This window comes from Scyliorhinus torazame, chromosome 19 (assembly GCF_047496885.1).
Source record: "Scyliorhinus torazame isolate Kashiwa2021f chromosome 19, sScyTor2.1, whole genome shotgun sequence".
Lineage (NCBI taxonomy): Eukaryota > Metazoa > Chordata > Chondrichthyes > Carcharhiniformes > Scyliorhinidae > Scyliorhinus > Scyliorhinus torazame.
In genome coordinates this window covers 71,690,448-71,714,279 of record NC_092725.1, presented here as the reverse complement: position 1 = coordinate 71,714,279, position 23,832 = coordinate 71,690,448, and the positions used below count along the sequence as shown (strand labels likewise).

Below are 23,832 nucleotides of genomic sequence, written 5' to 3'. Positions count from 1 at the left end.
ATGCCCCCTCGTGCTAGACATCACCATCCGAGGAAAAAGGCTCTCACTGTCCACCCGATCCAATCCTCTGATCATCTTGTATCCCTCAACTAAGTCACCTCTTAACCTTCTTCTCTCTAACGAAAACAGCCTCAAGTCCCTCAGCCTTTCCTCATAGATCTTCCCTCCATACCAGGCAACATTCTGGTAAATCTCCTCTGCACCCTTTCCAATGCTTCCACATCGTTTCTATGATGTGGCGACCAGAATTGCACGCAATACTCCAAATGCGGCCGCACCAGAGTTTTGTACAGCTGCAACATGACCTCATGGCTCCGAAACTCAATCCCTCTACCAATAAAAGCTAACACACCGTACGCCTTCTTAACAACCCTCTCAACCTGGTTGGCAACTTTCAGGGATCTATGTACATGGACACCGAGATCTCTCTGCTCATCCACACTACCAAGAATCTTACCATTAGCCCAGTACTCTGTCTTCCTGTTATTCCTTCCAAAATGAATCACCTCACACTTTTCTGCGTTAAACTCCATTTGCCACCTCTCAGCCCAGCTCTGCAGTTTATCTATGTCCCTCTGTAACTTGTAACATCCTTCCGCACTGTCCACATCTCCACCGACTTTAGTGTCATCTGCAAATTTACTCACCCATTCTTCTACGCCCCAAAACAGATCCTTGTGGTACACCACTAGTAACTGGACTCCAGGCTGAACATTTCCCATCAACCACCACCCTTTGTCATCTTCCAGCTAGCCAATTTCTGATCCAAACTGCTCAATCACCCTGAATCCCATGCCTCCATATTTTCTGCAATAGCCTACCATAGGGAACCTTATCAAACACTTTACTGAAATCCATATACACCACATCAACTGCTTTACCCTCATCCACCTGCTTGGTCACCTTCTCAAAGAACTCAATAAGGTTTGTGAGACACGACCTACCCTTCACAAAACCGTGTTGACTATCTCTAATCAAATTATTCCTTTCCAGATGATTATACATCCTATCTCTTATAAACCTTTCCAAGACTTTGCCCACAACAGAAGTAAGGCTCACTGGTCTATAGCTACCGGGGTTGTCTCTACTCCCCTTCTTGAACAAGGGGACAACATTTGCTATCCTCCAGTCTTCTGGCACTATTCCTGTAGACAAAGGTGACTTAAAGATCAAAGCCAAAGTCTCAGCAATCTCCTCCCTAGCTTCCCAGAGAATCCAAGGGTAAATCCCATCCGGCCCAGGGGACTTAACTATTTTAACACTTTCCAGAATTGCTAACACCTCCTCCTTATGAACCTCAAGCCCTTCTAGTCTAGTAGCCTGTATCTCAGTATTCTCCTCGACAACATTGTCTTTTTCCTGTGTGAATACCGACGAAAAATATTAATTTAGCACCTCTCCTATCTCCTCGGACTCCACGCACAACTTCCCACTTGACAGGGTGGACATGGAGAGGATTCGCTTGTGGGAGAATCTAGAACTCAGGATCACAGTTTTAAAATAAGGTGTCTCCCATTTGAGACAGATGAAGTGAATTTTTTAATGATGATGATCTGAGTCTTTGGAATTCTCTTCCTGAAATGGCATTGGAATAAGAGGCTTTGAATATTTTTAAGGCAGAGATGGATAGATTCTTTGAAACAAGACGGTGATAAGATTATCAGGTGTAGGCGGGATGCAGATTTGAGGTTACTGTCCAATCAGCCATGATCTAATTAAAATGACAGAACAGGCTCGATGGGCTGAATGGCCTACTGCTGCTTCTTATCCGCATGCTTGTAAGGTTTGGGTCATTTTCAATGTAAAGGGCCAGGAAGGACACAATACAGATGAATATTTGAGGCAAAGGAATGAGGGAATTGGGCATTATATTCTACGGAAACAGCAATGACATGATTTTCAGTTATTAATTATAAATTGTTGCTTAAATATTGATACTTAATACATTACATTAATGCTTCAATAACATGATAACTTAGCAATATGAAGTCAGCCTCATAGTCCAAAGGAATTTGAAATTTATAATGTTGGGAACTGACAACCTATTCTTTTTTTAAAAAATATTTTTATTCTCCTTTTTCACATTTTCTGCCAAATTTACACCACCAACAATAAACAATAATCAGTAACAAATATGTCAATCCGCATCACAATAACGATCCCATCCTCCCACCAAACATTAGCCCGCATGTCCACATAAACAAATGACAAAAAGAAATCAGGAATCACCCATAGTCGCCATTAACACACAAAGCCCCCCTCCCACCCCCAACTAATGTTCGATGTTATCCAGTTCTTGAAAGTGCATAATGAATAATACCCATGAATTTGAGAACATCTCCATCCTTCCCCTCAGTTCAAACTTAACCTTCTCAAGAGTCAAGAATTCCAACTGGTCCCCCCGCCACGCCAGGGAACAGGGTGGAGCGGCTGCTCTCCATCCCAACAAGATCCGCCTCGGGCGATCAACGAGACGAAGGCTACGATATCTGCCTCTCTTTCCCCCCCCCACCCCCCCCCCCCCCGTTTCCAACCCTGGCTGGTCTGACACCCCGAACATGGCCTCCCGGAGACCCGGGTCCAGTTTCACGTGCACCACCTTGGAAATTACCCAAAAAAACCTCCTTCCAGTAATGTTCTAGCTTTGGACAGGACCAAAACATATGAATGTTGTTAGCGCACCCCGCCCACCCCCGCAACGCTCACACACATCTTCTACTCCTTCAAAGAATCGGCTCATCCTCGCCCTCGTGAGGTGCGCTCTGTATACCACCTTCAGCTGTATCAGCCCCAACCTTGCGCACAAGGTGCAGGCATTTACTCTCCGGAGCACCTCACACCAGAACCCCTCCTCCATAACCTCTCCCAACTCTTCCTCCCACTTTGTTTTGATCCCTTCCAGTGGTGCCTTCTCCTCTTCCAAAATAGCTCCGTAAACTACTGACACTACCCGCTTCTCCAGTCCCCCTGTCGTCAGCACCTCCTACAGCAACGTGGAGGTCAGCTCCTCCGGGAAGTTCTGTATCTCCTTTCTGGCAAAATCTCGAACCTGCCAACCTATTCTTTAACACTAATGTATTCTGGCCTAAGTCGTTGTCAGACCACTCAGCATAACCTCTGATCTGCCCAATAATTGGAAGAACGTTTATAGCTCTCAACAGCAAATCCATAAGTCCTCACTTTTCACCTCACCTGCTTCTGCATTCAAAGAATCATCCTCCGCCAGTCCGCCAACTCCAGCATGATACCACCACCAAGTACATCTTCCCTTCATTCCCCATGTCAGGATTATGCAGAGACAGTCCCCATTGGGACATCCTGGTCCACTCCTCCATCACCCCTAACACTTCACCCTCTTCCCACGCCAACTTTCCATGCAATCGCAGGAGGTGTAACACCTTCTCCTTTACCTCCTCCCTGTTCACCATCCCAAGGCCTAAACATTATTTTCATTTGCTTCTCCTTTCAATCTGGTCCATTGCATTTGCTTCTCCCAATGTAGTCTACTCTACATTGGAAAGGCTAAATGCAGCCTGGGTGGCCGCTTTGAAGAACACCTTTGGTCCGTCCAGAAGCAGCAACCAGATCTTCCAATCGCTTGCCATTTCAACTTACCGTCCTGCTCTCATATTCACACGTCCATCCCTGGCCTGCTGCAATGTTCCAATGTAGCCCAGCGTAAACTGGAGGAACAGCACCTCATCTTCCAATTAGGCAAGTTACAGCCTTACGGACTTAATATTGAGTTCAACAACTTAATGCTCTCTTCCAAAAATTATGTTTTCACTTTGATAGGGTAAAGAGAATATCAGGATAATGTAGATGTTTTAAAGTTAGCACGCAGCCACAACAAGCAAATGGAAGGCAAATTGCACACATTGGGCTTAAGTGCAAGTGGATTAGAATACAAGAGTAAGGAAGTTTTGCTATACTTGTACAAGGCTTTCGTGAGACCACGCGTTGAGTAATGTGGACATATTTGGTCTCCTTGTTTATCAAAGGATTTACCCAAGGAGAGGATGTACCTTGGAGGTAATGTAGCAAAGTTTCACTGAATCGATTTCTGGACGAAAGGTTTCTCATAGGCGGCCGATTCCAAGATTCTGAGGTGGTTTTATAGGGTAGATGCCAGAAGGTTGTTTTCTCTGGTACAGGAGTCTAAATGGTGACAAGACAGAGGTGAGGAGCGTTCACTCAGGCTTGTGAATCTTCAGAATTCACTGCCAAAAGGGTGGGTTGCTCAGTCATTTAGTATAGTCAAGTTTTGATATTTAGCTTATCGCTGTTCTTACTCTGTTCTTGTCACAGTGACCTGGATATTTTCCAGTTTTCTTTTTTTAATTAATTTTTTACTGGATAGGCCAGCATTTGATGCCCATTCCCAATTGCCCTAGAAAACGTGGTGATGAGCTGCCTTCTTGAACCGTTGCAGTCTATGTAGTGTAGGTACACCTACTGTGCTATGAGGGAGGAAGTTCCAGGATTTTGATCCAGCAACAGTGATGGTGAATGACTTGGAGGGGAACCCCCAGGTGGCGATGTCCCATGTTGGTAATGGTCATGGGTTTGGAAGGTGCTGCCTTGGTGAGTTCCTGCGGTGCGTCTTGTAGATGGTACAGACGGCTGCGACTGTGAGTCAGTGGTGAAGGGAGTGGATGTTTGTGGATGGGGTGCCAATCAAGCGCACTGCTTTGTTCTGGATGATGTTGAGCTTCTGGAGAGTTGTTGGAGCTGCACTCATCCAGGCAAGTGGGGAGTATTCCATCACACCCCTGACTTGTGCCTTGTAGGTGGTGGACAGGCTTTGTGGAGTCAGGTGGTGATTTACTTGCACAGGATTCCTAGCCTCTGACCTGCTCTCGTAGCCACAGTATTTGTATGGCTAATCCAGTTTAGTTTGTGGTCAATGGTAACCCTCTGGATATTGATAGTGGGAGATTCAGTGATGGTAATGCCATTGAATGTCAAAAGGCGATTGTTTAATTTTCTCCTATTGGAGATGGGCATTACCTGGTACTTGTGTGGCATTAATGTAACTGAACTGAAGCCACTAAGGTGGCCATAGTCACACCTGATCCAGACAGATTATACACATCATGAAAACAAATAAAAATCCTTCTTTTATGAAAAAATCCCAGATCTTGTCTCAAAGGCAGGTAAACATCAAGTCATATTTTCCAACAGTGAAAAAATGAAATGATTTTGCCAAAAAAGATAGATCCTAAATAATCGCACTTGACAAATTTAAAAAATGAAAAATAATTAATCTAAAATGTTAAATCCGTTTCTCTCCACACATGCTACCTGGCCAGCTGAGTTTTCCGGCACTTTTGTTTTCCAATTTAGATTCACCAACGTGACCCATGTAAAACTTCTAAATAAGACCTTCACATTTTATCAGTTACACCAGCTCAAATTGCGGTTGGGAAGAGAGATTGCTCTTCAAGGGGGTTAACAAGTTGGCGCAAGATAATTATTCTCTTCTAAAATAAATGTTAAAAGGCAAAGAAAAAGATATTAAAATGCAAAGAATAAACACGCGAGTTTTAATAAACTAACATTAAAGCAGCATCGCCCTCAATTTAAAAAGAAAACCCATGGAGACGGTAGCCCTTTAAATATTTTCATGCAGGTCGAGGGGATTAATATGGCTCGAGAAAGGAGTTTAAAGATAAAATAGTACAGAAGCACAGATCCCCAAAAAAATCACAAATGATTACTGGAAGAACTGAAGATATTTTAACTTTGCTTGAGGAGAGCCCATTGCTCTCCCACACTCGAGCCTGACCGTGTGGCTGTGAGAAGCCCCATTGCCCCTCTCCTCACCTTCTTTGGCCTTTTTCTTTCTGACCAATGTCCCTCCCAGCTTTCCCAGAAAGGATTCGTCCTTCTTCATCCTGCCGGCGGGCTGGCTGTTCTGGGACCTGAGCGGCGTGGTAGCCATGATACAGCTCCGCTTCTCAGTTACTCCGACAGCCAAATAGCTCCGTTCTCCTCTCTCCCACTCTAGTGCTGCAGGGAACCGCAAGCGACAGGATGCGGTCAACCGCCGTCAGCCCACGGAGCCCGGCCACATTCCCAAAACAGCGCCCCCTCCCCGCGGTCACTTGCGACCCAAAGTTGCTACTATTAAATCCCAGGTTCTCCTACTCTCAGCTCCCCCCCCCACTCAATCCCTTTGACAACAGCTTTGACAATGAGTCATTGGACTTGAAACGTTAGCTCTTTTCTCTCCCTACAGATGCTGCCAGACCTGCTGAGATTTTCCAGCATTTTCTCTTTCGTTCCACTCAACACCCCCTTCTCCTTTCTTCACTCAACACCCCCTTTGTTCTTCTCTCACCCCCTTCTCCACTCAACCTCCCTTCTCCTCTCAACCCCCCCCCCCCCATCGTACTTCTCTCAACCCTTCTCCTTTCTTCTCTCAACCCCCCCCCCTTTGTTCTTCTCTCAACCCCCCTTTGTTCTTCTCTCAACCCCCTCTTCTCCACTCAACCCCCTTCTCCACTCAACCCCCCTCCTCCTCTAATGTGTTTTTTCCCTCCAGTCCTCTGAATATAACTACATTCGAAATCGGGGCAGTCAAAGCTTCTGTTCAGGTCTTCAGCAATTAAAGATTTCTTACATTAACAATAATAATCTTTCTCATGACAAGTAGGCTTACATTAACACTGCAATGAAGTTACTGTGAAAAGGCCCTAGTCGCCACATTCCGGCACGAGTTCAGGTACACAGAGGGAGAATTCGGCATGTCCGATTCACCTAAAGCATGTCTTTTGGGACTTGTGGGAGGAAACTGGAGCACCCAGAGGAAACCCACAGACATGGGGAGAACGTGCAGACTTCGCACAGACAGTGACACAAGCCGGGAATATTAACCTTTTTCATGCAGTTACAATTGTATTTTTCAGGTTAGACGGGCAGCATGGTCTGCGCAGGCTTGGAGGGCCGAAGGCCCTGTGCTGTACTTTTCTTTATTCTTTGTATATGTACCAGTAACGACTTGCATTTATATAGCACCTTTAAAACAAAAGGCAGCTCATACGAATGCTATGTAACAAAATTTGGTATATACTATTGTGGAATTATCAGGTATTGCGTTACCTAAGAGACTGATGACCATTGGTTAAACCTAGGATTTTACCATTGGCTGTTGATACGTAGCTCCACCCTGACAGGCGGAGTACAAGAACCGGTGCCTTCCCAGCAGCCTTCACTTTCTGTACCGAAGCTACTGGGGAACAAGTTCTAGTCGATTAAAGCCTTCAGTTATGAAATCATTTCGTCTTGAGTATAATTGATCGTGCATCAGTAACATTGCGGTGCTCCCCTGCCTACCGACAAACAAGTTCTTTATCTTTGTAGCGATCAAACTGTACTGCAATAGCTTGTGGGGGGTCTCCAAAGCAAGGTTTCAGCCAAAGGATATGATGGGCTCGGTCTAGCTCTGGGGTTTAGGGAAAGTTTCCTTGTTCATCACGTTTTTTAATAATTCGGTCCCCTCTGGTAGACCAACAATGCGCAAGTTTTGTCATCTAGACCTGTTTTCCAGATCGACTTTGGCTCAGAACGACTGCAGTCAACTTGGACTCCAGCCGTGCAGAGTCTGTCACTTCTCAATGTCGTAAGGGTGTTGCTGTGAGAATCGACAGTTAAACAAGTGGTGTTGAGGGAGGACCAAATAGGACCTAGCGACTCTTCAAATTAATTTTTCAACTCCAGAGCTAGACTTCGTCAGGATTTGTTGAGTTCAGTGACCAGAATTGAGTTCAGAGTTTCAGTTGTTAAAAGCATGGGAAAGCCAGTCACCATCTTAACTGCAGCTGTCTGGGTAGGCGTGCCTTTATCAATCGCTTTTTTCGTGTTTTAAATTCTTGGGCATATTGAAATTGACTTGTTACCGGAGTGCTTGAGTTTTTGCAGCAGGAAATAACAATATAATCAGTGTAAAAAAAAAATCGTCAGGAGAAACATCACATGGGTTTCCTCTGCATCGCTCAACCGGAAGGGAAATCATGACGGGAAAAATGTAAACGACCCACGGACAAAAATGTAATACTCAGAAGAGTTTATACTGGGTGGAAAAGTGAAGCGAACATTGGTCGAGAGGTGGGTTTTTTTTTGAGGGAAATGATGACAGCAGACTTAAAGGAGAAGTGAGACAGAACCCAAGCAGTTTAGTGGGAACAGGGTCAAGGGAGCAGGAGTTGGGTCTCATGGACAGGGTGAACTTAAAGAGGGCACAAAAGAAGCTGGAGAAACTGGGGAAAGGTGCAAGTTCAGGGCTAGGGCAGGGGGAGAACATTAGAGGAAGAGGAGTGAACATGAGGAAAGGAGGGAAATGGCAGAGACATCTGAATAGATGGTCTCATTTCAGTGACAAAGGAGTTCATGAACTCCTTGAACTTATTGTTGGAGGCGAGGGTGCAAATCAGCAACTTAAGAAATATTTTGGTGAGTCAAGGGCCAAAGGCCAGACAGTTGAGATTTTGAGAGTGTGGTTGTAAGTAAATTCGGAGAGATTTTTTTCCAGGGGTGGATACAGAAATAGGGTTTGGAGGGGGATTTGGATGCAGAATGACACAAGGTCATCAGAGATTATCTTAATTATGATTGGCACCTCATTGGAGTAATGAGGTCACGTGCGATGATCAAGTCAAGGGTATGGCTACGAATATGGATAGGGTAGTTTGCATGGAGCGAGAGATGAAGGGTGGTGGGGAGCGCTGTGAGCTCGGAGATAACATGATGAATTGAGATGGCCTTTAAAATCACAGCAGATACCAAGTTGCTTGTTGCATTGGCTGAGGGAGGAGAGATATCTTGGTGAGAAATTTGCTGTTGTACTTAAGTGAGAATGAGGATCTTAAATGAGAAGTGAGAACAAGATGGATGACTAAAAAAAGGATTATATGCCAGAAGAGTCAGACAGACCAAGGTATAATTTTGGTGAAAAGAGCCACAGCGAGGGTCTAGACAAGACAATTGGTGACAGGTGTATCCAGATGAGGAAGCTTCATTGAAAGAGATGGTGTCATCAATCAGCCAAGTTTCCAGCGAGACGATGACAGTGATAATTATCCACAATAAAGCACCCTGTTCACAAGTGAACAGAAAATCTGGAGAGTTTTGCAAAGGAAGTAGTGATAGCTGAACCAGTGGCAGAGTTCACAGAGTCAGCATTGGGAGGACTAAAACAGGCAGATTAAGTTAAGATACAGCCAGTGGGCAGCACAGTGGTGCAGTGGATAGCACTGCTGCCTCACAGCACTGAGGACCTGGCTTTGATCCTGGCCCTGGGTCACTGTCAGTGTGAAGTTTGCACAATCTCTCCGTGTCTGCGTGGGTCTCACCCCCACAACACAAAGATGTGCAGGGTAGGGGGATTGGGCATGTTAAATTGCCGCTTAATTGAAAAAAAGAATTGGGTACTTGCAGTTAAAAATAATTCTTTTTAAAAAATGCAACAGTGATCTCATTGAATGGCAGAACAGGATCCATGAACTACTCCTGTTCATATATTTATTTCAAGTTCCGATTGTTCTTGTAACGCTTTTTATTTGTTAAATAAAAACACATCAAACCCGTATCAAATTACGAACAACTTTATTACAATCTTGATAAAGTACTGGTTTTGGCTTTCAATAATGAAACACAAGTAGGTTGCTCCTTTTCAAGAAGGCATTAAAGAAACCTTATTCCTGCTCCAAACTGCACACCATCACATATCCTGCACAGGGTAAATAAAAATCATTACAATGGAAACTTTTACCCTGTAATATTCAACATTAAAGAACGTATAGAAAACAAAAGGTCCTATCCAACTTTTAAAATGTTCTTTCTCTTTGGCTGAGACTGAAAATCAAGTTGTTTATTTCCAGTATTTTCTGATTCTAATTTCAGATGTCCAGGACTTGTTTCATCTTTTCATTTCTCTATCTAGCACTCTATATTACTAGAATCAATACAGCAGATTGAAGGTGCGCTCATACCTCGGACAACTTACAGTATACCACTGTTGAATTCAGAGTTCAGTGAAATTTACACGCGCCAGGCCTTATGACGCGGCCGGCGCCGCATAATTGGCGTCACCCGCGCATGCGTGGTTGCCGTCTTCTCCGAGTCCGCCCCGCAAGATGTCAGACGGATCTTGCGGGGTTGCGGAAGAAAGGAGGTCCTCCTTCAGAGAGGACGGACCGACGATCGGTGGGCACCGATCGCGGGCCACATCCCATTTGAGGCCCCCCCCCCCCCGGTGCAGGATCCCCCCCCCCCCCCCCCCCCCACAGGCCGCCCCCCAGCATTCCCGCGCTGTTCCCGCCGGCAGCGACCAGGTGTGGACGGCGCCGGGGGGGAACCCGCCGTTTTGGGCTGGCCGCTCGACCCATCCGGGCCTGAGAATAGCAGGGGTGCCGGAGAATCGCCATTTTGGGTGTCTCGGGTGATTCTCCGGCCTGCGCCACGGGGAACTCGGCGGGGCCGTTCTCGCCGCTTGGGACCGGCGTCGCGGGAAAATCTGGTGACCCCAGGCGATTCTCCCAACCGGCCCCCTATTACTCGTATTCATACATGTTCTAAAACACTAATGCATTGATAATTGGTTAGATATATACATTGAGTGCTATGCAAACAACACCCAAGGAAGGTAAGAGGAGAGTTATAATTATCCCAGAAACTCTTAACAACGTACCTAGTAAATATATTTCAGTCAAAGTATTTAGTTCAAAATAAATGTTCTAACTGTTCAGTTATCGGTACATTTATGTCTTAATACTCTATATATGCGTTTTCAAGTATAAAAATCAGCGAATGAAATTTTGCTCACAGCTCAATCCACATACATAATAGTATATTTAAATAATCCATTATTAATTATAAGTAGATTTCTAAAAGAGGACTAAATGAGTCAGGAGTTACTTGCCTATCCCCACTCTGCACACCCATGGGAATACAATAGTTGAGTTCCAGCCTGGCAATGTTTCCCAGTCTCAGGACAATTCCTGCCCCATAGGACCATCGAATGCATTCTGCCAGCTTCTGTAGATGTGCATTGGGACCATCGCCTGCAAAATTGATCCAAAGTGTTCATGTACGTGTGAAACAAAGAACAGCACTTACAATCAAACTGCTTTTCTAAAATAACACTTTGCAACATTCAACGTGATTTTTCAATAACTTGGTACTATTAGGGCAGCACGGTAGCATTGTGGATAGCACAATTGCTTCACAGCTCCAGGGTCCCAGGTTCGATTCCCCACTTGGGTCACTGTCTGTGCCGAGTCTGCACATCTTCCCCGTGTGTGCGTGGGTTTCCTCCGGGTGCTCCGGTTTCCTCCCAGTCCAAAGATGTGCGGGTTAGGTGGATTGGCCATGCTAAATTGCCCTTAGTGTTGGGTGGGGTAATTGGGTTATGGGGATAGGGTGGAGGTGTGGACCTTTAGTAGGGTGCTCTTTCCAAGAGCCGGTGCAGACTCGATGGGCCGAATGGCCTCTTTCTGCACTGTAAATTCTATAATTCTATGATCTATTAAATATAATTCAGATGTAGGCCCATCCTAATGGAAATATTATGCCCTTGAAAGCCACTGAAGTCACAGCTAGAACTTTTGTTTTGTGGGCGAGTGGGGAAATATTAAACCCTGGATCACGACCAATATGCTCCAAAGCAAAATACTGCATTCAGGCCTAAACCCAAAATACAAACTAGAAGCATGGCTAATGGCTATCTTTTTGAACCAGAAGGATAGGGGCCTACATTCCAGTACAATGAATTTTGTAACTGTTACTTATATTGTCATGTTTGAGAGATTCTTTCTGCCAGGAAACAAAAAGACAAAACATTTGTTTTATGTCTCATACATGCAAGGAACAGGATGAACCAACCGTACGATAATTTAGGTAATCCATGTTATAGAAATATCTTTAAAATCTGTAAAGCAGCAGCCATACATGGTGCCAAATCTATCTGCCATACCATAGTTGAGGTTGCAAAGGTTGCCAGCATTCAAAAAGAAGTGAGTTCTGAAAAGGTCTCCAAATCCTCCTTGGCCTGGACGGAAAGGCAGAGGTGTGTAAAAGTGCAACCCTCCAGCCCAGTATGCTTCACCACCAAGGTAGTCGCCTTGCACAGTGGAAAAAGAGAGAATCAAACTTCACAACATTATCGGCATTGTAGTCACTTAAACTTAAAACAGTGGAGCTTCTGAATTTTAAAAGCAGTCAGATATTTACATAAAATCGGAATATACATCCTTTTGCTAAAGTACAAGCAGAATCACCAAGAATTATTATTTTTTGTTCCTCCGACAGAACAAAACATTTTATTCTCTCTCTCAATCTCACAAGCTCTGTCTGACTTGTGGTCTGGAAGACATGCAGCTAACAGCAGCCTAGATACAATCATTCAACAGCATTTCTAACATATCGCCTCGCTGCTAGAATTCTATCACAAATTTAAAATCACCAAGCGTTTTAAATTCTCTAAATGGACTTAAATGGACTCAAGCTGCTTGTCTTTATTCTGAATTCCAGTAAAAGCAATCACCATCCTGCCCCCTTGTTTTCTCCAGGATTACTTTATTAGGAAAAGTAAAGAGAATCTATGAAACTGTTTACAACTGGTTATTTGTCTTCATAGTTTATCTTTTATCTGTCTGTGCGGCCTCCCTGTGTCTGTGCGGGTTTCCTCCGGGTGCTCAGGTTTCCTCCCACAGGTGGTGGATTTGAGATGAATGAGTAACTGTAGCATACCAATACTACTTTTGCATGTGATAGATTCTAAAAAAAACAATGCTTTTGTTTTAAATATTCTAAATTTGTGTAGGATTATTTCATAATTTAAAATGTCATGGTAATTTCCAAAAGATCTTTGATAAGATGCCATATGACAAAAGGTTAGGGCATATCGATTCTGGGGACAAATAACTTTATTAAATAGTAAATTGGCTGAAAGGAACGAGAAAGCAGAGTTATTCAGGTTGGAATAAGGTAAAAGCAGTTTCTACAATGCTGGGACCGCTGTTACTCAAAATTTACATTAATGTTTGGACTTTCAAATAATAATGGGCCGGATCTTCCGTAGAATGGTAATCACAGTTGGGCTGCCACTCTGCTCCTAAGATTGAATCAGACTGGGTAAAACCAGCAATCAAAAGTTTAAACTTCCCAAGTTGCCATGCATGGGTTTACGTTGGGACTTCCGGTGGGTCCCATCCATATCTTTCCGGGTACCTAGCCAAGAGATCAAAAAATCTGGACCATTAACTATCAAAATCTGACTTACCAGGTGATGCAGGAGGAGGAGGAGGCCTCGGTGGTGGAGTTGAAAGGTAAGTGGGAGGAGGAGTTGGGAGAGGAGATCGAAGAGGGGACGTGGGCAGATGCCCTAGGGAGGGAGAACTCTTCCTCTTCATGCGCGAGGCTCAGCCTCATACAGTTTAAGGTGCTGCACAGGGCACACATGACCGGGACAAGGATGAGCAGGTTCTTTGGGGGTGAGGACAGGTGTGTTTGGTGCTCAGGGAGCCCAGCAAAGTACACCCATATGTTCTGGGCATGCCCAGCGCTGGAGGAATTTTGGAAGGGCGTAGCGAGGACGGTGTCGAGGGTGTTAGGATCCAGGGTCAAACCGGGCTGGGGGCTCGCAATATTTGGGGTGGCAGAGGAGCCGGGAGTGCAGGAGGCGAAAGAGGCCGGAATTCTGGCCTTTGCGTCCCTGGTAGCCCGGCGAAGGATTCTCCTTCAGTGGAAAGATACAAGGCCCCCAAGCGTGGAATCCTGGATCAGCGATATGGCAGGGTTCATTAAATTGGATAGGGTGAAATTCGCCTTGAGAGGGTCGGTACAAGGGTTCTTTAGGCAGTGGCAACCGTTCTTAGACTTTCTGGCAGAACGATAGACATTGGTCAATGCCAGCAGCAGCTCGGGGGGTGGGGGGTTTACTTTATTTTTGTTTATGTTATTTACACTGGAAGGGTCTGAGGGGGTGTTAATGTTAATTTATTATTTAGGTACGGGGGGGGGGGGGGGGGGGAGGAGGGGTTTGGGGGGGTTGCTTTTTTAGATTGTGTTTTGTACTTAACCCTGTTGGGTTCTTTTTTCTTTCTCATTTTGTTATTGATATTTTATGAACCTTTAATAAAATTTTTTTTTTTTTTAAACTAGCAAAATCTGCAGATGATACCTAACTAGGGCTTATAGCCAGAAAGAAGACGTACTGCAGCAAGGTGGGGAATTAAGACAACAAAAAGTACTTGGATAGTGCTAACAGATGTTATATTTACCTTTAAATAAACACATGCACGAATGCAAATGCAGATACATACAAACACACATCATACCTTCACTCTGTGGTCCAATACTATACATGCTGAAGCCACGGACAGTTGTTGGCCCCCCAAGGTAAAATCTGAATATGAAACCGATTTCAAAAAGTCAGTCGGACTATTCAACTATTTCATCATGTTCCATCCATTCCCTCTCTCTGCACAGTGGAGGAAGCATTTGGCAATGGACTACATCAGGCCAAAATATGTTTTTTTATAAAAAACAGATTTAGATTTAACTTTTCCCTCCCTCATTCATTAGTAGTGACAGGAAAGCAATTATTTCAAGTTATCTGACAATGCAATTCTTTTAGTGACTATTTGGAGATTCACTAAATCTGAGATAGAAAAAGGATTTTCAAAACATCCAATCTTCATTTAACATTCCTGCAGTGTTCCTGAAAACAGCACACTTAACAGAAATCATTTCTCCATTAGAAAACAAGGGTGGGTTACGTCCCTGTTACATTAAAAATCTATTTGCTGCTTTGTACTTGACCCACCAAAACATCCTCTAACTCTTAATAACTTAAGAATTCTTAACTTATTAACTCTTATTAACTCTTTCAACTCATCTCCAGCTTCCCATGTCCCACTTGCAGCTTCCCTCCCCCCACATTGCGGTTTGTTGCTTCCCACCATCTATGCTGCTCCCTTCCACTCACGGCCCCTCTTACTCCCTTGCAGCCCCTTTCGCTCCCTCTTGCCGTCTCTCTCAAGCTTCCCTCACAGCAAGGATTCAAGAGGCATGGGGCGTTTTTTTTTAAAGATTAAGCATGCAGTATAAACCATGCTAAAATGAGAACTATTAGGTGAATGGCGCAAATTTATAAACTACACTAAAAAACGAACACACTTTAAAACGAGTGTTACTTATACTTTTCTTTAAGGAGCTGGCTAATCTTCACCCAGTACCACAGAGGAAAGCCGGAGGATTGAAATTTAATGGAGAATTGTGGGAAACTTGTACGGTCCCCTTCCATGGTTCAGTACATCAGACAAGCAATGTCTTATTGCCCAACAATTGACTTGTCATTAAATGATCGCTCTTATACACTGCCATCAAAGATGCAACTTTTGCCCCATTGTTTTTGTACTTAGCTAATGAACTAGAATATAGCATTTTGACTTGCTAGTGACCGTCACAGCTCCTGAAAAGTGAGAAGTCAAATAATACAAATCATGCATGTTAGTATCCCAAAAGGAGATTGAGCAGAAAGAAAATATGTTAATACTCAATTCTGAATGAATTGAGCCGACCAAATGAGTCCTTAAACACCCAAAAATGTTTTGACAATGAAAACCAGAATAAGGTGCATTCGACATCCAAATCGTTCCACAAACGCAAACGCAGGGATTAAATGAAACAGTTTGTGCTAACTCTCTCCCTTCACAACGCAAATCAATACCCCACCCACTGCACCCAGTTTTCTTAATTGGGACATTTAACCATCTTAGGCATTACAGAAGTACAGGGAAATTCTATTTTTCTGATAATCAAATGAGGTTTGCCTATATGGTGGAATGGAATGAGTTTTGTCACCAAGCACCCAAGTATTCTCAAATGTGGATAGCAACAACATTAAATGAAGTGTATGACTCCTTTCTACTGTGCTCAACAAAGTAATTTAGTTGCACTGTCTGCATTAATACAGTACCTAAAAATCAATGAACAACTGCGCTCATTTACCACAGAAACAAACACTCACCTATCAGCAATAGAGGATGATTTATCTCCGATTGGTACTAGAAGACCACCCCACAGGGAAGCAGAAAGAACCTATCAGGAAAGAAAACCGAAAGTACATCATGACATCACCACAAAGAATTATCCATACTGTAATCAATGAATGCAAAACATTTGTAATATTATGTTCAGCCCAATTCTTATATTCCAATAGAAAATAGAGGACAGCTTTTGTTTTTAAGTGACAGGAAAGATAGGAATTTTTAAAATTACAGATTATAGTAGCTTTTGAATTATTTTAAAATCTAGAAGTTATTCTTGTGTGCCTTTGGCAAATGTACTCCTTATGAAAATACTACCAAATTCTTTTATTGAACAATATTTACTGAATTTATTTTCTGAATTTGAAGCAACAAATTGTTATTTTGGTGTGCACAATTTTAACCAACCACACCCGCACTTAAACCGCTGATCACCATACTTCACGTCTACGAATGCAGCACCATGAACTCAGGAATGAAGAGAAGTCAATATCTAAACTGCAGTTTTGAAATGAATCTCCTTAGGAAATAATAGGTGTGATTCAAGGGGACAAAAAATGGAGTCCTGTTTTGGTTCATTTAGCAGGGTGTTTCTTGGTGCTGGAACATTGTGCTACTTAATGGGACTTTGTCCTTTTTTTTGGGCCTCGGCTAGATGCCCCACCAAGGCTGTACTTACCACATTTCCTGCATCGACAAGCTCAACTCGTCAGTGCAGGAAGGCAAATGCTGCCCCAATCTGTTGAACACCCGTCATATCACCCCCATCGCAGCCTCCGGAACCTCACCCATCGCACGCAATTTATCTCTTGGGGGTCTTCGAGCCCCCCACTCTCACCCCTCCCTCCCCCTTTAAGGGCAAGGCACTCCTGGCAGTGCCAGGGTGCCCAGTTGCCAACAGAGTGCCAGGGTACTACCCTATCCAGAGCCTGACCATTCAGGCGCCAGGTGAATGGTGCAGACATATTTAAATGAGTCTAATGGCTCATTTAAATATGTTAATATGGATCTTGCCCAGTGAGGGCGACATCCAGATTGCGACGTGAATCTCGCGAGGCACTCTCGTGAGATTCAAAGGCCTCGTCACGTCACCAAATGGGGCCCCCGACAACACCATTGAATCGCACCCAATGTTTTTTTCTTTAAAGGTTAAGATTCTTTCCTATCATTTAATTTCTGCACACTAACATGCTACAAGTCATTCCCTACCTGCCTTTCAGCAGTGCAACAGTACATAGCACAAACCTCATTCATTCAAGGCTGCATTATACAGGATGGACTCACTCCCATATGAAATTGTGACCTAGATGGAACATTTCTATTTTACATTTTAACCAGGTCTAGCTGACGAAGATTAATTAACCAGCTCTTACACTATCCCACAAGAGGCTGCTGTTGAACTGCAGCTCAACGTCCTCCTTCAAAAAGCTCACGTCACCTCCAGTGTAGCCTGCCAGCTCCTGTTCAAAGAAAGAAGAGATACTCAATGACAAATGGACTTCTTATGGGTAAGCATAATAATTATTTTGGCTTGCAGTACATTTACAGGGCTGGGACACCATTAATATCTTCACAAACATAGTAAATATTTGTTTATTTGGTAAATGTTACGCTCGAAGCATTTTTAAGCACCAGAGATAAAAGAGAAATTACTTTTCAATAACATGTTTCAAGTGAAACAGATGTGACAGATTTGCTTAGTTTTCTTGTGTTAATGGCCTGTATCTAATAGATAATACAATGCTGCAATGATTGAGAGATTAAGAATTTCTGCCCATAATATGCAGCATATTAAAAAATTTGGGTCCACACCGTAGCCACACCGAGTAGGAGTCAGAAGCCATGGTCTGAGAGGAGTGAGGGAATGAAAATAAGCTTATATATATGGGGTACGATAGCATAGTGGTTATATTGCTGGACTAGTAATCCAGAGGCCTGGATCAATGACCTGGAGGCAGGAGTACAAATTCTACCATGGCAACAGGGGAATTTAAATACAATTAATTAAATAAAATTTGGAATAAAAAGCAAATACGAATAATGGGGGTCATGAACTATTAGATTGTCATTAAAAAAAATGATTAATTGTCTGTTTATCTTTACCCAGTGTACACTGCATGTAACTCCAGATCCAGGGCAATGTCTTTGGCACATAGCTGCCTTCAGAAATATCCGAGTGAGCCACCCCATTGTATTCAAGAAAGTGAGTCATCACCACCTTCTGAAGGACAATCATTGATAAGCAATAAATGCTGATCTTACCAGGGAGGCTCACATCCTGTGAAATGAATATTAATAAAGAAGCACTTTTCACAAATGCAGATGCCCTAACACGTCTTACAGTCAAGGAAATCCTTTGAAGTGTAATTGCTGTTGTAATGCAGAAAACTACTGCAATGAAGCAGGCTGAATTTTGAAAATCGGCAGAATAAAAACCACAATTTTTCTGTTGCCCTGGAAATGATGCAAATTGGAATGGATTTTTGTTTGCTTTATACACATTTGTTCTTTAATTCACTTGCATTGCCAGCAGTTTGTCTTACCTGGTTTATTTTCAGCAAAGCTCCACGTTTGGGGAGAATTGCTGAATTCCGTGTGTCAACAGACATGGTATGCTACAAAGAAAAATAATAATGCAAATTAGTCTTCCACGAATAATATAACTACCCGAGTACATAACTAATACATTTTGTTTTAAAAAGGGCAATTTAACGTTGCCAATCCACCTACCCTGCACATTTTTGGGTTGTTGGGGTGAGACCCATGCAGTACATAACTAATACAATATTAATGTATTTGTACCAAGTTGTTACAAAAAAATGCTCAGTGAACCACAGTACTTCGAAATCAAATTAATGAGAATTAAACCTCTATGTATTGGCCATTTAGTACATTCTTTTTGAAAGATAGAATTTGGACAGTATGGCTTTCCTTTTATATACAAGTCACTGCACTTCAGAGTAATTCAGTGTGAAGTGTTCTGAGATGCTTTGATAACATAAGGCACTATATTTTTTTCACAAATAGTCAAAGGCAATGGTTGATTTGATCATTGCTACCGACTTAGCTAAAATTCACATCATCAAACATGAACCAGTTCAGAAAAGACTATAAATAAATCATTTAGGTAGATTTTATTGAAGATTGAAGCAGTTGACTTAAAGTTCCCCTGAAGAAATTAATCCTGAATAATTCAGAGTCTATAATCAGATACTCAACTGAGATTCAGATTATTCCTTTTGGCCCTCAGGGTGAAAACCTGAATCGGGGTGAAAACCTGAATCGGAGTCTAGAATGGTAATTAAAGCACACCAACTGGATTCTATGTCTAATTGTCTGTACTGTATTCTATGCATATTTTTTACCACTGGTTTTAACTCTGCTAATGCATCTCACTCAAGTATTGGTGAAGGATTTAAAAAAAAAAAAAAAAATTCTTGGGAGATTTTACTGGGATAGAGATCATAACATTGTATGGTCTTTCTTTCCCATATTTTACTCACTATTAACCAGGGAGTTGAGTGTGTGTGTATGAGGGGGTGGGGGTGCAATGAGAAGAGGGGGCTCTCCATTCAAAGCAAAGAGATGGATGCACAAGAATGTTATGTTTTCCAAGCAGACTCCGCAAACAAAATCAGACTCGCAGCAAAGGGGACAGACAACACGAATTAAAAGCATGGGGAAAATATTACCAGAGAAGGCCCTGATTAGTTTATTGATTGTGAAAAAATGCACTACTGTATTGTGAAAAGCCATGTGGCTAGGTATTGATTACTAAAATGAATGCAAAACAGTTTGTAATATAATGGTGCAGAAATATTAACATTGGAGTAAAAACAGGAACTCATCTGACAACCAGTTTAAAATGCAAAAAGCTGAAATCTGTGAATGGGGTACATTAAATTCTGCATCAGCCTCTAACTAATGTGACCAAAACTTAACACAGACAACATTTTAATAATTGAAGGTTTACCGAAATTGAAGATTTGAGAGAGTGACCGCTTTCCTCCCGAACAGAAAAAGATGCTGTGCGAGACAGAGAGCCTAGCTCCCTCCAGACTCCCTCCCATTTCAGAGTGTGATGGGTTTTCCATATTGGAAACTGCAAGGAGAAAACAGTTCCTTACATCAGTAGGTCAAGACTACCACATTAGAGTACACAAGAGTGTACAAGAAAATAGAGAAACAGTCAATATGTCTCAATCTCCTGGTATAGTATTCAGAAAGTAAACTGAATACTTTATTTGTACCAGTTTCTCCTTGGTCTAGGAACACCGCAGCACAAGATTCCTCTTGAAAGTAGTCTTCACTTCAAACTACAGGATTGTAGTTACGATCAAATTTGCAGGAATCCATATCAGGATCTTAAAATATGTATTGCAGTACACTAATCTCAGAAAACTGCAACTGATTCAATCTTTCCATCATTGTCTTTAATGATGTGGAGATGCCGGCGTTAAGCTGGGGTGGGCACAGCAAGAGGTCTTACAACACCAGGTTAAAGTCCAACAGGTTTGTTTTGAATCACTAGCTTTCGGAGACCAGCTCCTTCATTAGGTTAATGTCACTAACATGTAACCACATTGATGTTCATGAAAATCTATTGGCAGCAATAATACCTCGTGCTTCCTTACAAATAAATAACAGTATCTATACTCTTCTGTAGTTAACATTAGAAAGATTACCAATCAAAACAATTATATAAAGCAGAACTTCACCCATACATTGTATTCAGTTGAGAGCCCTCTATCAGTCTCACGAAGCGAGCTCCAGGGAAACTGCCCGGTTACCTTGTACAAATTAACAGCGAAACTAAAGAAAAAGATACACACATATTTCAAATTATGATCAAATGTTTCATTCACATTATGAACCATTTACTTTGTTTGAATACAATACTGAAGTTTCATTGACATCTTTAAGTATCCCTTTACAGCCATAAAATAGATATTTTTTTCAAACCAAATTATATAGTTCCACCCCAGGGGGAAAGTAGAGAACTGTACTTTATTCATATTAAATGAATATTAATATATTCATATTAAAAGAACATTTAACAGCAAACCTGTCATATCTCTAAGCACCATTCCAGCCTTGGCACAAAGCACTGTCACTATGATTCTAGTTACTGACAGGTCAAATCTGACTTATGCCTGTGTATATATTTGTGATCTCTTAAAAACACACAATGAGTGACAATACAACCCTTCTTGGATTGAAACAAATTGGACAAATAGATAACTAATGATTAAAGGTAACAAGTATAAATAATAACTACTTTCCAATCCAAGGGATGCCGTGTTCGTTTACACAGAATGGTCAATACATTATACTTTTTTCTTGCATCAAACAAAGGGCTGAATTCCAATCAGCTGAACACAGAAGGCTTATATTTAGGGAATAAATGAATTCTAAATCAACACAATTTACATTTGTTCACCATAATTAAATGGCAGTATTTCTCAAAATATTTTCTACAGATATCTCACAAGTGATGTAAAAAAATAAAGTTGTGTCAGCATTTACCATTTATACACCTATCTCATTAAGGTACAGATGGTGAAAAGCAATGCTAAAGAAAAAAGAAAGACATTCATTGGCCCACAGCCAGAAATTTGCAAACAGTTGCAGCTAGCCGCTGATCTCACTAATTTATAAGTAGCTTACTTCAATTTAGCAGTTAAATATTACAACCAAGACTGTTCAAAATCAATGGAAGAGCACCAGTCTTTCAAATGTTTTTGAGCATAAACGTGTAAAAAGGAAACTTTTTTTTCCTTCACATTTGCAATGTCCAGGGTCACAACGGATTTGCAACTGAAAGACAAAACCCCCCTAAAAAGCACACATTGTTTTGTGGCCAATTTGCAAACAAAAAGGTACAAATAAGAAGCAATTAAAATAAATGCTCATGCAATGCCTTGATAATTATTCTTCAGAGATAAACAATCCGAATGATATGTGAACTCACTGCAGGATTTAGTTCAATCTTTTTCCCAGCAAGGATTCTGATTACACAGTTAAGTATTTGAACCACACAATCCAAGATAATCTCAGCTTCCATCCCCAGTCGGTTCTGAGTTAAGTTTCCTAAACAAGCAGGAGGTAGATGGATCTTGACTTTAAGTGGGGGCAAGTTTGAAAAAAAAAAAACAGCTAAGGTTCTTATTCTAGGGGCTGGTTTAGCACAGTGGGCTAAACAGCTGGCTTGTAATGCAGAACAATGCCAGCAGCGCGGATTCAATTCCCGTACCGGCCTCCCCGGACAGGAGCCGGAATGTGGCGACTAGGGGCTTTTCACAGTAACTTAATTGAAGCCTACTTGTGACAATAAGCGATTATTATTATCATTATTCAGCATCTTTAACTGGAACAGGCACTGGCATAGTGGTATTGTCGCTGGACTAGTAATCCAGAGATGCAGGATAATGATCTGGGGTCCCGGGTTCGAATCCCACCACGGCAAGTGGTGGAATTTAAAAACTTAATAAAATATCTGGAATTAAAAGTCTAATGATGACCGTGAAACCGTTGTCGATTGTCATAAAAAACCCAGCTAGTTCACTAATGTCCTTTAGGGAAGGAAATGTGCCATAGCACAGTAGTTAGCACTGCTGCTTCACAACACCAGGGTCCCAGGTTCGATTCCCGGTTTGGGTCACCATCTGTGCGGAGTCTGCACGTTCTCCCCGTGTCTGCGTGGGTTTCCTCCGGGTGCTCCGGTTTCGTCCCACAAGTCCAGGACGAGGTGCTGTTAGGTAATTTGGACATTTTGAATTCTCCCTCAATGTACCCGAACAGGCGCCGGAATGTGGCGACTATGGGCTTTTCACAGCAACTTGATCACAGAGTTAATGTAAGCCTATTTGTGACAATGAAGATTATTTTAAAAATCCATTCTGGCCTACATGTGACTCCAGACCCACAGCACTGTGGTTGACTCTTAAATGCCCTCTGAAATGATCTAGCAAGCCACTCAGTTGTATTCAACCGCTATGAAAACACAAAAAGGACCAAGCACCGGAAACGACAACGGCAAACCCCATGTTGACCCTGCAAACTCCTCCTTATTAACATCTGAGGGCTTGTGCCAAAGTTGAGAGAGCTGTCACAGTGGGGTCGGCAGTGGTATACAGACTGGAGGGAATTGCCCTGGGAGTCCTCAACATCGACTCTGGATCCCATGAAGTCTCATGGCTTCAGGTTAAACATGGGCAAGGAAACTTCCTGCTGATTACCACAATCAGCTGATGAACGAGTACTCCTCCATGTTCAACACCACTTCGAGGAAGCACCGAGGGTAGCAAGGGCGCAGAATATGCTCTGGGTGAGGGACTTCAATGTACTGGATGGGGGACTTCAATGTACATCACCAAGAGTGGCTCGGTACTACAGACTGAGCTGGCCGGGTCCTAAAGGACATAGCCTGCTAGACTGAGACAGCAGCAGGTGGTGAGGGAACCAACAAGAGGCAAAAACATACTTGACCACATCCTCACCAATTTGCCTGCTGCAGATGCATCGACCATAGAAGTATCGGTAGAAGTGACCACCGCATAGTCCTTGTGGAGACAAAGTCCCATTTCCACATTGAGGATACCCTGCATCATGTTGTGTGGCATTACCACCATGCTAAATGGGATAGACTTTGAACACATCTAGCAGCTCAAAACTGGGCATCCAGGAGGTGCTGTGGACCATCAGCAGCATTGTATTCAACCACAATCTGCAACCTCATGGCCCGGCATATCCCCCACTCTACCATTACCACCAAGTCAGG

General features: G+C 42.7%; 2 protein-coding genes across 2 annotated transcripts in view; both read right to left on the bottom strand.

Moving 5' to 3' along the window:
• The window catches only part of LOC140396211 (beta-parvin-like), a 112,434-nt gene extending 106,381 nt beyond the window's left edge, over positions 1-6,053 (bottom strand). The window contains exon 1 of the mRNA XM_072484525.1: positions 5,827-6,053. Coding sequence (XP_072340626.1) covers positions 5,827-5,944 — 118 coding nt within the window. The 5' untranslated portion in view covers positions 5,945-6,053. The remainder of the gene's footprint in view (positions 1-5,826) is intronic.
• A 3,536-nt stretch (positions 6,054-9,589) lies between these two features.
• The window catches only part of LOC140396210 (sorting and assembly machinery component 50 homolog), a 32,073-nt gene continuing 17,830 nt past the window's right edge, over positions 9,590-23,832 (bottom strand). The window contains exons 7-15 of the mRNA XM_072484524.1: positions 20,777-20,864; positions 20,026-20,154; positions 18,596-18,667; positions 17,426-17,512; positions 16,034-16,104; positions 14,340-14,407; positions 11,975-12,121; positions 10,922-11,063; positions 9,590-9,730 (exon numbers count right to left, since the gene is read on the bottom strand). Of these exons, the coding sequence (XP_072340625.1) occupies positions 9,685-9,730; positions 10,922-11,063; positions 11,975-12,121; positions 14,340-14,407; positions 16,034-16,104; positions 17,426-17,512; positions 18,596-18,667; positions 20,026-20,154; positions 20,777-20,864 (850 nt within the window). The 3' untranslated portion in view covers positions 9,590-9,684. The remainder of the gene's footprint in view (positions 9,731-10,921; positions 11,064-11,974; positions 12,122-14,339; positions 14,408-16,033; positions 16,105-17,425; positions 17,513-18,595; positions 18,668-20,025; positions 20,155-20,776; positions 20,865-23,832) is intronic.